General features: G+C 45.5%; 1 protein-coding gene across 2 annotated transcripts in view; it reads left to right on the forward strand.

The window, feature by feature from the left end:
* Positions 1-14766, forward strand: part of LOC106610779 (rho guanine nucleotide exchange factor 10) — a 93985-nt gene that overhangs the window by 27271 nt on the left and 51948 nt on the right. The window contains exons 4-17 of one of the 2 annotated variants that reach the window (XM_014210340.3): positions 1309-1641; positions 2515-2551; positions 2693-2781; positions 3189-3245; positions 3588-3775; positions 4525-4641; positions 5377-5488; positions 5666-5856; positions 5954-6133; positions 6598-6714; positions 6925-7017; positions 7349-7519; positions 11380-11525; positions 11985-12169. In XM_014210340.3, the coding sequence (XP_014065815.2) occupies positions 1309-1641; positions 2515-2551; positions 2693-2781; positions 3189-3245; positions 3588-3775; positions 4525-4641; positions 5377-5488; positions 5666-5856; positions 5954-6133; positions 6598-6714; positions 6925-7017; positions 7349-7519; positions 11380-11525; positions 11985-12169 (2016 nt within the window). The remainder of the gene's footprint in view (positions 1-1308; positions 1642-2514; positions 2552-2692; positions 2782-3188; positions 3246-3587; positions 3776-4524; positions 4642-5376; positions 5489-5665; positions 5857-5953; positions 6134-6597; positions 6715-6924; positions 7018-7348; positions 7520-11379; positions 11526-11984; positions 12170-14766) is intronic. The other variant, XM_045723421.2, reaches the window with a different exon arrangement.

Here is a 14766-nt window from a genome sequence, read left to right on the forward strand (position 1 = left end):
TCATTGCTGTACAGTAGAGGGTGTCATGCAATCCATCAGCGCACGTTGTGACTATTGCCTCCACATGTTATATAACCTCATTCTGGCACATGCACCATGTCAGGCAGGGATAGACGATAGCATAGCACCGCCCGTCTCTCTCCTGACGCCTGGTATCGCTGGCTGCATGGTGCAGGGTGACTCCTGGAATTCATTCAAATAATATATGCCATTTAGACTCTTTTATCTAAAGCGACTTAGTCATTCATTTTTACGTATGGGTGGTCCCGGGAATCGAACCCACTACGCTGGTGTTACAAGCGCCATGCTCTCTACCAACTGAGTTACAAAGGAGCCACACACAGTTTGACACCAGCAGGATACTACTGCTCTCTCTAGCTCATCCTCTTGCTAACGCATACATTCCATGCTCTTGCCTCTCTCTAGCAGTCATAGCCCAAGTTCCTATGTCTCTCCCCCTCTGACACTTACAGCCCAGTCCAATTCATAGTCCAGGCCCCTCTCCATTGGCTGTTCTGTAGTGTTTGCCCTTCAGCATATCTATCTGTACACTCTTAGGGAAAAAAGGGTTCCAAAAGGTTATTCGGCTGTCCCGATTGGTCAACCCGTTTGGGTTCCATGTAGAAGTTTCTGGGGGGAAAAGTTCTACATGTAACCCAATAGGGTTATACTTGGAATCAAAAAGGGGAAACTTAGTTGTACAACTGAATACATTCAACTGAAATGTGTCTTCTGCATTTAAGTCAACCCCTCTGAATCAGAGGTGCGGGGGGCTGCCTTAATCAACATCATCGGCACCCAGGGAGCAGTTGTTGGAGGTTAACTACCTTGCTCAGGGGCAGAACAGCAGATTTCGCCACCTTGCCGGCTCGGGGATTCAAACCAGTAACCGCTTGGTTACTGGCCCAACACTCTTAACCGCTAGACTATCTAGCTGTAGTGTGTTCTAGAAGGTTATTTATCTCTTCTGACTCCAGGGCCTGAGACGAGGCCGCTCGCTCGCTGCTGGACCGTAAACACACAGCGGTCTCTCTGAGCCAAGCAGATTGGAGTATTAAGAAAATTTGCTGTAAATCACAGTCCGTATTCTTCTTCACTGTTCGCCAATGATCGAAAGTTGGAGTGCTTATTCACTTAACCAAATTGCTCTTTTGAAATGTTATGGCACTACCTTTTTAAGTATTTCGGAACTGCAAAGTAATCCAGTACCAAACTAGTTCCAGCACATTCCGAGCATCCTGTAACTGTAGCTGTGTTGTATTGATGGGGCTCATTTGGGGCTAACAGACTATTACATTTCCATTGTAGATAAGGAAGTGTCCAGCGACGACCCTCCCCCAGCCAACCCCAGGACCACCTCCCAGAAGAAAGTCGACCCCTACTCTGTGATTGACATCACCCCCGTCCAACTACAGCAGCTGGAGCAGCAGCATGGGCTTTCCCCTTCCTCTTCCTCACCGGTTGAGAGGGTGGGAGGAGAGGGGGAGGGACAGGATGTTTCCCCCACCAGCCCCCCCTGTGTCCCCCCGGGTTACTCTGTGCCTGTGCCCTGTGGATACGCCACCCCCTCTGGCGTGCCCCTCATCACGCCAGCCTACACCACGCCCATCATCATCCGACACTTCTCTGTGGACGAGGACGGTAAAGGAAGAACCCAGCCAGAGTGGAAACCTGTAGAAGGATTTGAACAGACGTTCCTCTTCTATTCTTTCTACTCTGTTCTGCATTCATGTCGCAAACTTCAGAATATCATGATGTAATGTATTTTATAGATTGTTTCTACAATGAACCGAGCACTGAAAAATGTGGTGGGCATGACTGTTTGACAAACTTTGACTTCCTTTTCCTATGGAGGAATTCCCCGTCCTCTCCCCTACTGACTTTGGGATGAGAGTCTATGGCACCTGCATGCTCTGTACTCCCAACTCATTTTCCCTCTGCTTTCTCCGTCGCATTCCTTTTTTCCTAAAGCCTTGCCACAAGGAAGTGGGGGCTAAATTTAGCCACCCACTAAATTCTGTGTTGGCGTTTGAGGATTTTCCTGTTTTCTCTCAATGTTACAGTAGCACTTTTCAAATTCGTGGCTTGGCCAGTCTGGGGGAAAATTGCAGTGTAATTTAAGCTAGCCAACATATCACAGAGTCACTCCTGTGAAAAATGCTAAGACATTTGGAGTGTTTTTAAAAAGTATTTTAAAGGGTATATTCTGGAGTTAAAATGCCAATACATTGATTGATTGTTCCAATATACTGTAAGGTTGTTCTGTAAGAAGTATTCTGAAACGTAGGCCTATCGTTAATATAATGTAGCAGTTTATCATTGCAGTTTTTAGAATGAGCAATGTAATCTGAAGTATCTTTTTTTAGCTCTTTGATACAAGGTTAGTTTCAGTGGTGGCTGCCCCCTGGTGGTAAATGAGGTTTATTGCAAACTGCACATTTTAGGTCATGTTTTTATTTATTGAAGGAGTAGTCCAAGTTCATTACTGTTGTCTCTCTCGCTCTCTACCTTCAGTTACTGTGGTGGGGACATGCAACACTTCTGTAGACAGGTGAGTGACTCTCCTGTCAGGCTCTTTCTTTACTGAACTGCTTTATGTCATCTAGTTGATCTGACAGAATTTGAGATTATGTGGCATCTTGGTTATTTGCATTGGAATAGCAGATGGTTATAATTTCTCTTTTCATTCAAGTGTCTTCAGTGAAGAGTATCCTGCCATCAGAGAGGAGGATGCTTTGTCCAAATGGGTGTCGGACCCTGCAAACACAGCCTGGATGGAAAGTAAGTACTCATTCTCTTCTCATTTAGCTACCAATGAGAAATGTCATTTCCTGCCATTTTCTGTCCTGTTTGTTTACCTAGTATTTACTACAGAATTGTGGTAGCAATGATGCATACTTTTTGGCCAGCTTAGAACACCGCAGGACAGGCATTAAGGTTTTCAGTGCATCCTGAGTCTACCACAAAGTCCCATGCACAATGCAGTTTTCAGGTTTCTCTTTTTTTTTCTTCTCTCAAATGAAACGCCAGACACTTCCTTCCTTCCTCTAGCTCCTTTTGAGGAACCGGGCCCTTGTGGTCTTGCTTCTCCTCAGTTCCCTGAAACTGTATTTTGTCCATTGTGGGAAGATTTGTTGCACGTTGAGACCTTTTTAATTAATTCGAACATGGTTGCTTTGTCATTTTAGATCCAGATGAAGTAATTTATGATGACGTGCCCAGAGAGAACTCCGATTCAACTACAGGTTAGTGCAGCATTCCTTCTGTGCTCCTTTTATCCTTTTTTTCAGTGTCCTGTCATTTCCCTTTTGCCACAGTGTCTGAGTACTTCTGCATAGTCTTTTTGAACTCTTTTGCATTTCTAAAACATAATGTGCTGGAATTATTCATCAGATTAATGTCATGTGCCCCTAAGCCTAACACAGTTTGATATGTTCAGTTGATGCCCTAGAACTGCCATATAGAATTTGTTATTCGTGCCAAGGACTTTTGATCTGATTATGATCATGCTAACTTACTGTACATGAACACAAAGTTTAATATTGCAGTTGAATAATATATTTCACTTTGCCCCCCCCCCCCCCCAGAGCCAGATGAGATGATCTATGACGATGTGGAGTTTGGGGAGGAGGGCTGTGGCAGCTCCCTGGACAACGGTTGGAGCTCCAGCGAGTTTGAGAGCTACGACGAGCAGAGTGACGAAGAGGGCCACGGGGAGAACGGCCTGCCTGATGCCTTCATGAGAGGGAAGCCACCGCAGAGGAAGACCACCCATGTATGTAAACTAAGCACCTTACCCTCCCGCTGTCTACAGACCTGTCCGTCTGTGGAGGGAGAAGGCTGGGGAGGGGGTGAGAAGAGTTGGCATTTGGATACAGGAGGGGGAATATACAGTAATATACTAAAGAAAGGGCTATATTCTATAGGGAGTAGAAGATTGAGAGAGAATAGGAAGGTTCTGTGTATTATCTTGATTCACCAGGAGATGTACAAGGTGCAGATGGACACCACAGAAAGAGAAGCTAAAGAAGGGTAGTTTATATCGGCATCTTGAACAGATGAGGAAGTAGAATCAGTGGGACACAATGAATATCTAATGAAAGATCATATCCAGTTAAACAGGAGATTTAAGCATATTTCAAATGATCACTACTTGAGCTAATGTAAATACACCATAGGCTTATTCTTGCCACGTTATTACTATGTTCCTGATATAATATACAGTTCATTTGTGTATTTGGTTTGAAGTGAATGGCCCGCTTGTTTTTTTCAGCCCAGAGGTCTTTCCAGGGAAATCCCACGGTTATTACTCAGCTGGCTGCACAAAGTGACTGCTTGGCTTCTTTAGGAGAAATAGGCCCTGTTAAGATGACTATCTGGGGTGGTAGACAAAATAGGAGTAAGGAGGCAAGGCCTTAGCTGAGGTGAGAGTGGGTGGGTTGGTGTGAGGGCATGATCTTCTCTGGCTGAGCACCTTCAAATGAACGGCCTGGTAACGCTTCAAATTGTTCTGCTTTCGTTTAGCTTTCTCAAGATCTGACACGCTTGAAAGAACACTATGAGAAAAAGATGAAAGCTCTTATGGCAAATACAGTGGGAACGGTAGAGCTGCAGCAGATTAAACAGAAACACGAGCAGAAGGTAAATGCCATCGTACTGGTCGGTGTGTGTCGTCACCCTGCCCTCTAGACGGGGTTAGGGTTCAAGCCTCCTCGGCATCCTTAACCCCGACCTCCCTCACTGTGTCTCTCACCGACTGACTCCGAACTGGTTTCTCTTCATCCTGCTCTTATGTCTGGTGGTGGGTTTGTCTACTGCATCGCCCTGTGCCACTAACTGTGTGGAATGTTGTGGCAACTATGCATCCCCTTTAGTGACATTTCCTTTAGTTCTACAGCAGACTGAGACACCAGTGCAGCTGAGTTGTGTGTAGGCCTAGACAGGAGGTGGGTACTTGGTCATCTCCGTCCACGCATTGGCCAATGATAATACAGAACACTTTCAAAGAAATCTATGAAAAAAATATAGTTTTACTCCAAATGTATACTTTTCAGCAGACCGTGGCAGTCTAGATAGATCTTCTTTGACCCTACCCTAGATAATCAAAGTGCCTCGAAACTACTCGCATTCCCTATTTACAGTTAAGTACTTGTCTCTTCGTGCCCTTATGCATTTGTGAGAATCCTTTCGTTCAGATTGACTCAGTTCAGCTGCTGTCACAGTTGCTGTCTTGCTCTGGTCCACCCGGTTATCCTGTTCCTGTATTTACATGATCTGCCATCTTCCCTTTTTCTCCTAACACGGCTCCTCCCTTAAAGCTTCAGTATCATATTGACTGTGATGGTGGGCTATTTACTGTTGTTGATGTACCTGAAGATGCAAAAGCTGGTGAAGGCAGCGAGAGACGGGACCAAAGACGGCCTGGAGAAGACCAAAGCAGCGGTGAAAAGGGGACGGTCGTTCATCAAGACCAAAACCCACGGTCATGGTAAGAGCAGAACATGGACTTTTTTCCTTTTTGTGCACATTAGTCAGTTAATTATCTGTGATGAATTGCAAGCACTTAAAATTGTTAAGGGGAATTCATCCACTAACAATGTGTAGTAACCTTCTGGGTTATGCTGCTCTGATTTTGAGTTGACCACGTCTCTCCTGTGTGTCTCAGAGAGGAAGTCGACCTGTTTTGAGGATGAGGAGTCAGAGCTTTTCATCGAGGTGGAATGCTTCAACATGGAGCCAGTGCTCAGTCCCGTCCCTGAGGGGCTCTCACAACAACAGGTGGTGAGGAGGTGTATACTGGGCTCCATATTAGAGAGTGAGAAGACCTATCTGGATGCACTGAAGCGGATTTTAGAGGCAAGTTAATTTCACTTGATACATTTCATATAACTTTATAGTGATTTCTTCAAGGAAAAGAGTTCCCACCACCCACATCCTTATCCTCTCTTATTAGCAATATGAAAAGCCACTTTCAGAGATTGAGCCCAGGTTGCTAAGCGACAGGAAGCTCAAGATGACGTTCTATCGTATTCGGGAGATTCTCCAGTGCCACGCCCTGTTCCAGATCGCCCTGGCATGCCGCGTGGCCGAGTGGGACAGTCTGGAAATGATTGGGGACGTCTTTGTTGCCTCGGTGGGTTGGTGAGCAAGTGAATCCTGTGCTGCGGTACATTGGAAGGATTAAATTCCTAATATTCTACTTTTAAAATGAAAGGCTGGAAGAGTATTTAACAGTGGTCAATTGGTCAAAACTAGTGGGACTGAAAAGATCCTCACGCCATGTCCTGCACTGGGCTTCACCATTTAGCACAACACTGACTGAAGCTATAATGCAAGTTTCCCATGACTCAGTGTTTTTACAAATTGCCTCATTGTAAAGGAATTAGTCCCATGCCTACAGACACTGAGCACACACACACACACACACACACAGCTGCGCTGGGTTCTTGGAGGAAGTGCTCCATCCTGATGTCTCCAGCTAACAGTTTATTTTGGGCCCAGGATCCAGGATGATTCCATTCCTGATTATGATTGTGTTGGACTATGAGGTATTGATGGCTTGTTCTCTCTGTCTCTCTTTACATATCTGGTTCCCAGTTCTCCAAGTCCATGGTGCTGGACGCCTACTGTGAGTTTGTGAACAACTTCAGCACGGCCATGGCGGTGGTCAGGAAGACGTGTGCCTCCAAACCCAGCTTCCTGGACTTCCTCAAGGTCAGTCAGAGAGCGCTGCTGTTCAAATAAATAACAAGTATGCTCCTGTGACAATACAGCTGTGCAGAATATGCATCTCTGGCTCTACCCTTAACATAGGACCAGGGGGGTCGATTTCACACTGAACTAAAATAGTTTGTGGTTGTGTACTGGATTGTCCTGCAGTGCATCAATCAGTAATCGTTGATTGTCCTCCTTTTTTCTCCACAGCATCGTCAGGATACCAGCAGTGACCGGGTCACTCTCTACGGGCTCATGATGAAGCCCATCCAGAGGTTCCCTCAGTTCATTCTGCTGCTGCAGGTAACGATTTCCCTCAAGCGTCCACACTGCCCTCCGAAAAATATTGCATAGATTCACCAGCAGAGGGAGCCACATACTCACTAACCAAAGAGCGGTGGTGTTAAAAATGCACTACACTGTGTGGTGTGCATACTCTTGGGGAAAGTATTTCTGCTTCTGGTCTCCGGGCACTTCACATTTTTATCCTCACTCATAATTGTTATGAGCCCAATGGTTGTCTGAAGGAATCTGAATCGTTTTCAACCGATGCTATGTCACTGTTGAGAAGCTCTGGTTGTGATCTGTGCTATGTAATGCTCTGAATGTGTCATCTCTCCACGCTTTATGGCAGGACATGTTGAAAAACACCCCAGTAGGCCACAGTGACAGGCTACACCTACAGATGGCCCTGACAGAGCTGGAAACCCTGGCTGAGAAGCTCAACGAGAAGAAGAGGGATGCTGACCAGCGCTGCGAGATCAGACACATAGCCAAGGCCATGAACGAACGCTACCTCAACAAGGTAAACACACACCATTGATCTTGTTCAGACCATAGAGGCTCAGTGTATGTCCTCGATAGCTTGATGATTTGTGTTTTAAACAGATTTTGTTTATTACAATGTGTGGGTGTTAGTAAAGTCAAGGCCTCGATCTAAGAATCCATCTATCCACAAGTCTGATATACAGTTGAAGTCGGAAGTTTACATACACCTTAGCCAAATAAATGTAAACTCCATTTTTCACAATTCCTGACATTTAATCCAAGTAAAAATTCCCTGTTAGGATCACCACTTTATTTTAAGAATGTGACATTTCATAAATAGTAGAGAATGATTTATTTCAGCTTTTGTTTCTTTCATCACATTCCCAGTGGGTCAGAAGTTTACATGCACTCAAGTAGTATTTTGTAGCATTGCCTTTAAATTGTTTAACAAACGTTTCAGGTAGCCTTCCACAAGCTTCCCACAATAAGTTGGGTGAATTTCGGCCCATTCCTCCTGACAGAGCTGAGTCAGGTTTGTAGGCCTCCTTGCTCGCACACCTTTTCAGTTCTGCCCACAAATTTTCTATAGGATTGAGGTCAGGGCTTTGTGATGGCCACTCCAATACCTTGACTTTGTTGTCTTTATGCCATTTTGCCACAACTTTGGAAGTAAGCTTGGGGTCATTGTCCATTTGGAAGACCCATTTGCGACCAAGCTTTCACTTCCTGACTGATGTCTTGATGTTGCTTCAATATATCCACATAATTTTCCTGCCTCATGATGCCATCTATTTTGTGAAGTGCACCAGTCCCTCCTGCAGAAAAGCAACCCCACATGATGCTGCCACCCCTGTGCTTCACGGTTGGGATGGTGTTCTTTGGCTTGCAAGCCTCCCCCTTTTTCTTCCAAACATAACGATGGTCATTATGGCCAAAGAGTTCTACTTTTGTTTCATCAGACCAGAGGACATTTCTCCAAAAAGTACGATCTTTGTCCCCATGTGCAATTGCAAACCGTAGTCTGGCTTTTTATGGTGGTTTTGGAGCAGTGGCTTTTTCCTTGCTGAGCAGCCTTTCAGGTTATTTTGATATAGGACTCGTTTTACTGTGGATATAGATACTTTTGTACCTGTTTCCTCCAGCATCTTCATAAGGTCCTTTGCTGTTGTTCTGGGATTGATTTGCACTTTTCACACCAAAGTACGTTCATCTCTAGGAGACAGAACACGTCTCCTTCCTGAGCGGTATGACAGCTGCGTGGTCCCATGGTGTTTATACTTGCGTACTATTATTTGTACAGATGAATGTGGTACCTTCAGGTGTTTGGAAATTGCTCCCAAGGATGAACCAGACTTGTGGAGTTCTACAATTATTTTTTCTGAGGTCTTGGCTTTAGAATATCCCATGATAGGCACTGAGTTTGAAGGTAGGCCTTGAAATACATACACCTCCAATTGACTCAAATGACGTCAATTAGCCTATCAGAAGCTTCTAAAGCCATGACATCATTTTCTGGAATTTTCCAAGCTGTTTAAAGGCACAGTCAACTTAGTGTATGTAAACTTCTGACCCACTGGAATTGTGATACAGTGAATTATAAGTGAAATAATCTGTTTGTAAACAATTGTTGGAAAAATTACTTGTGTCATGCACGAAGTAGATGTCCTAACCGACTTGCCAAAACTATAGTTTGTTAACAAGAAATTTGTGGAGTGGTTGAAAAACGAGTTTTAATGACTCCAACCTAAGTGTATGTAAACTTCCAACTTCAACTGTGTGTGTGTGTGTGTGTGTGTGTGTGTGTGTGTGTGTGTGTGTGTGTGTGTGTGTGTGTGTGTGTGTGTGTGTGTGTGTGTGTGTGTGCTGCTCAGAAAAATAAAGGGAACACTTAAACAACACATCCTAGATCTGAATGAAATAAATAATCTTATTAAATACTTTTTTCTTTACAAAGTTGAATGTGCTGACAACAAAATCATACAAAAATAATCAATGGAAATCCAATTTATCAACCCATGGAGGTCTGGATTTGGAGTCACACTCAAAACTAAAGTGGAAAACCACACTACAGGCTGATCCAACTTTGATGTAATGTCCTTAAAACGAGTCAAAATGAGGCTCAGTAGTGTGTGTGGCCTGTATGACCTCCCTACAACGCCTGGGCATGCTCCTGATGAGGTGGCGGATGGTCTCCTGAGGGATCTCCTCCCAGACCTGGACTAAAGCATCCGCCAACTCCTGGACAGTCTGTGGTGCAACGTGGCGTTGGTGGATGGAGCGAGACATGATGTCCCAGATGTGCTCAATTGGATTCTGGTCTGGGGAACGGGCGGACCAGTCCATAGCATCAATGCCTTCCTCTTGCAGGAACTGCTGACACACTCCAGCCACACGAGGTCTAGCATTGTCTTGCATTAGGAGGAACCCAGGGCCAACCGCACCAGCATATGGTCTCACAAGGGGTCTGAGGATCTCATCTCGGTACCTAATGGCAGTCAGGCTACCTCTGGCGAGCGCATGGAGGGCTGTGCGGCCCCCCCCAAAGAAATGCCACCCCACACCATGACTGACCCACCGCCAAACCGGTCATGCTGGAGGATGTTGCAGGCAGCAGAACGTTCTCCACGGCGTCTCCAGACTCTGTCACGTGCTCAGTGTGAACCTGCTTTAATCTGTGAAGAGCACAGGACGCCAGTGGCGAATTTGCCAATCTTGGTGTTCTCTGGCAAATGCCAAACGTCCTGCACGGTGTTGGGCTGTAAGCACAACCCCCACCTGTGGACGTCGGGCCCTCATACCACCCTCATGGAGTCTGTTTCTGACCGTTTGAGCAGACACATGCACATTTGTGGCCTGCTGGAGGTCATTTTGCAGGGCTCTGGCAGTGCTTCTCCTGCTCCTCCTTGCACAAAGGCGGAGGTAGCGGTCCTGCTGCTGGGTTGTTGCCCTCCTACAGCCTCCTCCACATCTCCTGATGTACTGGCCTGTCTCCTGGTAGCGCCTCCATGCTCTGGACACTACGCTGACAGACACAGCAAACCTTCTTGCCACAGCTCGCATTGATGTGCCATCCTGGATGAGCTGCACTACCTGAGCCACTTGTGTGGGTTGTAGACTCGGTCTCATGCTACCACTAGAGTGAAAGCACCACCAGCATTCAAAAGTGACCAAAACATCAGCCAGGAAGCATAGGAACTGAGAAGTGGTCTGTGGTCCCCACCTGCAGAACCACTCCTTTATTGGGGGTGTCTTGCTAATTGCCTATAATTTCCACCTGTTGTCTATTCCATTTGCACAACAGCATGCGAAATTTATTGTCAATCAGTGTTGCTTCCTAAGTGGACAGTTTGATTTCACAGAAGTGTGATTGACTTGGAGTTACATTGTGTTGTTTAAGTGTTCCCTTTATTTTTTGAGCTGTGTGTGTGTGTGTGTGTGTGTGTGTGTGTGTGTGTGTGTGTGTGTGTGTGTGTGTGTGTGTGTGGCTCAGTGCCTGATACGGAGGAAGGTTTAAAATCAGTATTCCCTACTGTCTAATTATTTGTCTGCCCACAAGAGCTAACAGCCACCGCATGGCATCTATATTTATGGAGGTGTGTATGCTGCGAAGTGCATTTACTGTGTCTAAATGCACACTTGTCTGTAAACTGGATGTGCTTAAAATAGTATGTGTATATTCTACTTTAACTAAATATACATGTCACCCTTGACAAGGACCACACTTAAAAGTTCTAATGAGATCTAACAAATGTCTTCCCTGCAATATCTAGAGAATGTATTTAGAAATCATGGGGATTACCATGCATTTACAATAAATCCTAAATTCACCTTGGGGAGGATTGTCAAATCCATTGTAGCTGACCTCTAACCGCTGCGTCTCCCTTGGTTACCCACCAGCTCCTGAGCAACGACAGCCGTTACCTGATTCGCTCGGACGACATGGTGGAGACAGTCTACAACGACCGCGGTGAGGTCATCAAAACCAAGGAGCGACGCCTTTTTCTTCTCAACGACGTGCTCATGTGTGCCACGCCCAACGTCCGGTAAGACCCAACGCACCAAACACGGTAACCACCTTGGGCAGGATTTATATTCCACAGACAGAGCACCCTTTCTGGGTATGATTCTGATCAGCTCCCTATGGTGGCGTGAGTGCCCTGTAATTACACTAGTGACTACTGTATGTCCATAGAACACTTCAGCACACTGGCTCTGGCAGGAAGATATTTGAGCTATATGAAATAGTCATAGCTTTAATACAGCATACCATATGCCTGGCAATGTTAAATCATTTAGCCTACCTTTTTGATTGAATTGTCTATTTATTCTAAACTTTAGTTTACCCTGATTGTATTTACACCAACTCATACGGGAGTGATGAAGACCCTCTTGATCAAGTTGAATCTTGATTAAGGTAACTTTTATTGATCACTGAAGAAAAGCAGCAATGCTCAGCCTATTGTATGTCAGCCTACTTCACCGTGTCCTCTTCCTCTATCCAGGTGCAGTGTGGATGGCAGTGGTAGTGGCAACGTCCCCCTGGGCCAGAAGTTCCTGCTGAAGTGGAGTGTCCCTCTGAGCTTTGTGGACGTGGTAGAGTTTGGTTCCAGTGAGGACATGGGCGACAACAGCCGCTTCACCCCCCAACCCCACTCTGGAGAGAAGGTGGTCGTCAACGCCAAGCCAAGTACGTCCCAGTCACAGGGGTCTTTCTGGGTCTTGATTTCTATCGGAATGGGTGAAATTAAATAAGATATGATGTGTATGTGGTTTGGGGGTGTACAGAGCGCCCCAAAGGCCCAGAACCCTGATATTTGATTAGCAATTAGCTTGGCGGTCTGGACTGGAGGTCTGAAACTCTGGCTTTTCCATTGCATGATGCAATCATTCCTTTATGACCCCATAACTAATCATAAAGAGGGGAATATGAGGTCTTATATTGAAATACCATGCCATTACTGTGTACAGTGGCTGTACATTGCATATACAGTACAGGGAGCAATAACTTGTTTTCTGTTGTGTGTAAAATCAATACCATTTCCTCTTACTGCAAATGATACTTCAACACCCCCTTTTGAAATATTGATGTGTTCTAGATGATTACTGTAATTATCTAGCAGCCTGCTTGGCCAGCTCTCAGTGGGCTCAGATCAACACAACAGGCTCTACATGACCCACTTATGTTACTAACCAATCATGGGGGGGCTTTCTATCTCGGATTACAGCATTGCAGCAACCTACTCAATAAAACAGAGCCAACTTCCTTATAATAATAGATTCATTTCAGACATCATCGACAAATCCATCATCTTCTATGTGCCAGGCTTTCCCTCTGGAACCAATGAGCGACGTTTTAAAATGGCGCGCTTCCTTGGAGCGACTGCATGGTGTTTTGAGTCTATAAGAAGCCAACTCCACTCTGCACCGTCTGCAGGGTCAGTGACTTCACTCTTTCCACTGGGTCCCCCCCCCCCCCCCCCCCGGTCTGCTCTGGCAGCTGCCCGGCCGTTTCTTTAAACTCCTTATTGGAAACCATCATAACCAGACTGTATGATTTGTGGTCATAGCCATGCCGTTGCTGTTTTTAGTCCAGAACATTCACCCGGACTCCTGACTACCAACCAGATATGGCTAATGTGTAATGTAATGGTACGTTAGTGTGCTTTTCATTTAGCTAGTGTTGTGTTCAGGTGGTGACGGCCGCTACACCCACTGGGGAAGGAAGGCAGGGAGGATGTTATGCACAGGAGGTTGGTGGCACCTTAATTGGTGAGGACGGGCTTGTGGTAATGGTTGGACCGGAAGAGGGTGGCATGGTATCATATATATATCAAAACCAAGGTTTCCATTCCATTTATGCCGTTCCAGCCATTATGATGAGCGGTCCTCCCCTCCGTTAGCCTCCACTGATGCTGTGGCGTAACTACTTTATCGTATGCTCGTCATAGGTGTGGTTTTCTGTGCGTGGCAGGATGTGGCTGAGCAGACATTACCACGGTCTTATTCCACCTAGCTCTCCGATGCCTGCTGCCCTCTGTCCGTCTCATCTGTGGTGCTAGTATGATCTAGTCCACTACATGTGTATAAAGCCGTTGCAACTTATTCGCATCCCCTGCCACATCCCTTTGATATATTGACTCTTAGTTGTATTACCAGGGTTATGTTCTACTGTACAATGCCGTTTAGCCACTGTGATGTTAGATGACTTTATAGTTTGTTAGTAGCCATGCAATTTTGACCCACATGCCTGGAGGCTACATCAGATCACATTCTATTGGTCACATACCCATGGTTAGCAGATGTTAATGCGAGTGTAGCAAAATGCTTGTGCTTGTAGTTCTGACAGTGCAGTAATATCTAACAAGTAATCTAACATAATACACACATCTAAAGGGATGGAATAAGAATATGTACGAGTGATGGCCGAGCGGCATAGGCAAGATGCAATAGATGGTACAAGGTACAGTATATACATATGAGATGAGTAATGTAAAATATGTTTAACATTAAAGTGGCATTATTTAGAGTGCATTGTATAAAGTGACTAGTGATCCATTTTATTAAAGTGGCTAGTGATATGAGTCTCTATGTAGGCAGCAGCCTCTGAGTTAGTGATTGCTGTTTAGCAGTCTGATGGCCTTGAGATCGAAGCTGTTTCTCTGTCCCAGCTTTAATGCACCTGTACTGACCTCGCCTTCTGGATGGTAGCGGGGTGAACAGGCAGTGGCTCTGGTGGTTGTTGTCCTTGATGATCTTTTTGGCCTTGCTGTGACATCGAGTGCTGTAGGTGTCTTGGAGGGCAGGTAATTTGCCCACGGTGATACGTTGTGCAGACCACACCACCATCTGGAGAGCCTTGCTGTTGAGGACGGTGCAGTTCCCATACCAGGCGGTGATGCAGCCCGAAAGGATGCTCTCGATTTGTGTATCTATAAAAGTTTGTCAGGGTTTTAGGTGACAAGACAAATTTCTTCAGCCTCCTGAGGTTGAAGAGGTGTTGTTGTGCCTTTTTCACCACACCATTTCCGTTTGTCAGTGATGTGTATGCCGAGGAACTTAAAACGTTCCACCTTCTCCACTACTGTCCCTTCGATGTGGATAGGGGGCTGCTCCCTCTGCTGTTTCCTGAAGTCCATGATCATCTCCTTTTTGTTTTGTTGACGTCGAGTGAGAGGTTGTAAATGGATGTAATTGTGCATAAGCCTGTGTTATTTAGGAGTCCATTAGTTATCGACTGTTCTGCTCTCCATCAATATTCTTAAAGCACAGGTCCCCGGCTGAAGT

This window comes from Salmo salar, chromosome 09 (genome assembly GCF_965601325.2).
Source record: "Salmo salar chromosome 09, fSalSal1, whole genome shotgun sequence".
In the NCBI taxonomy this organism is placed as follows: Eukaryota; Metazoa; Chordata; class Actinopteri; order Salmoniformes; family Salmonidae; genus Salmo; species Salmo salar.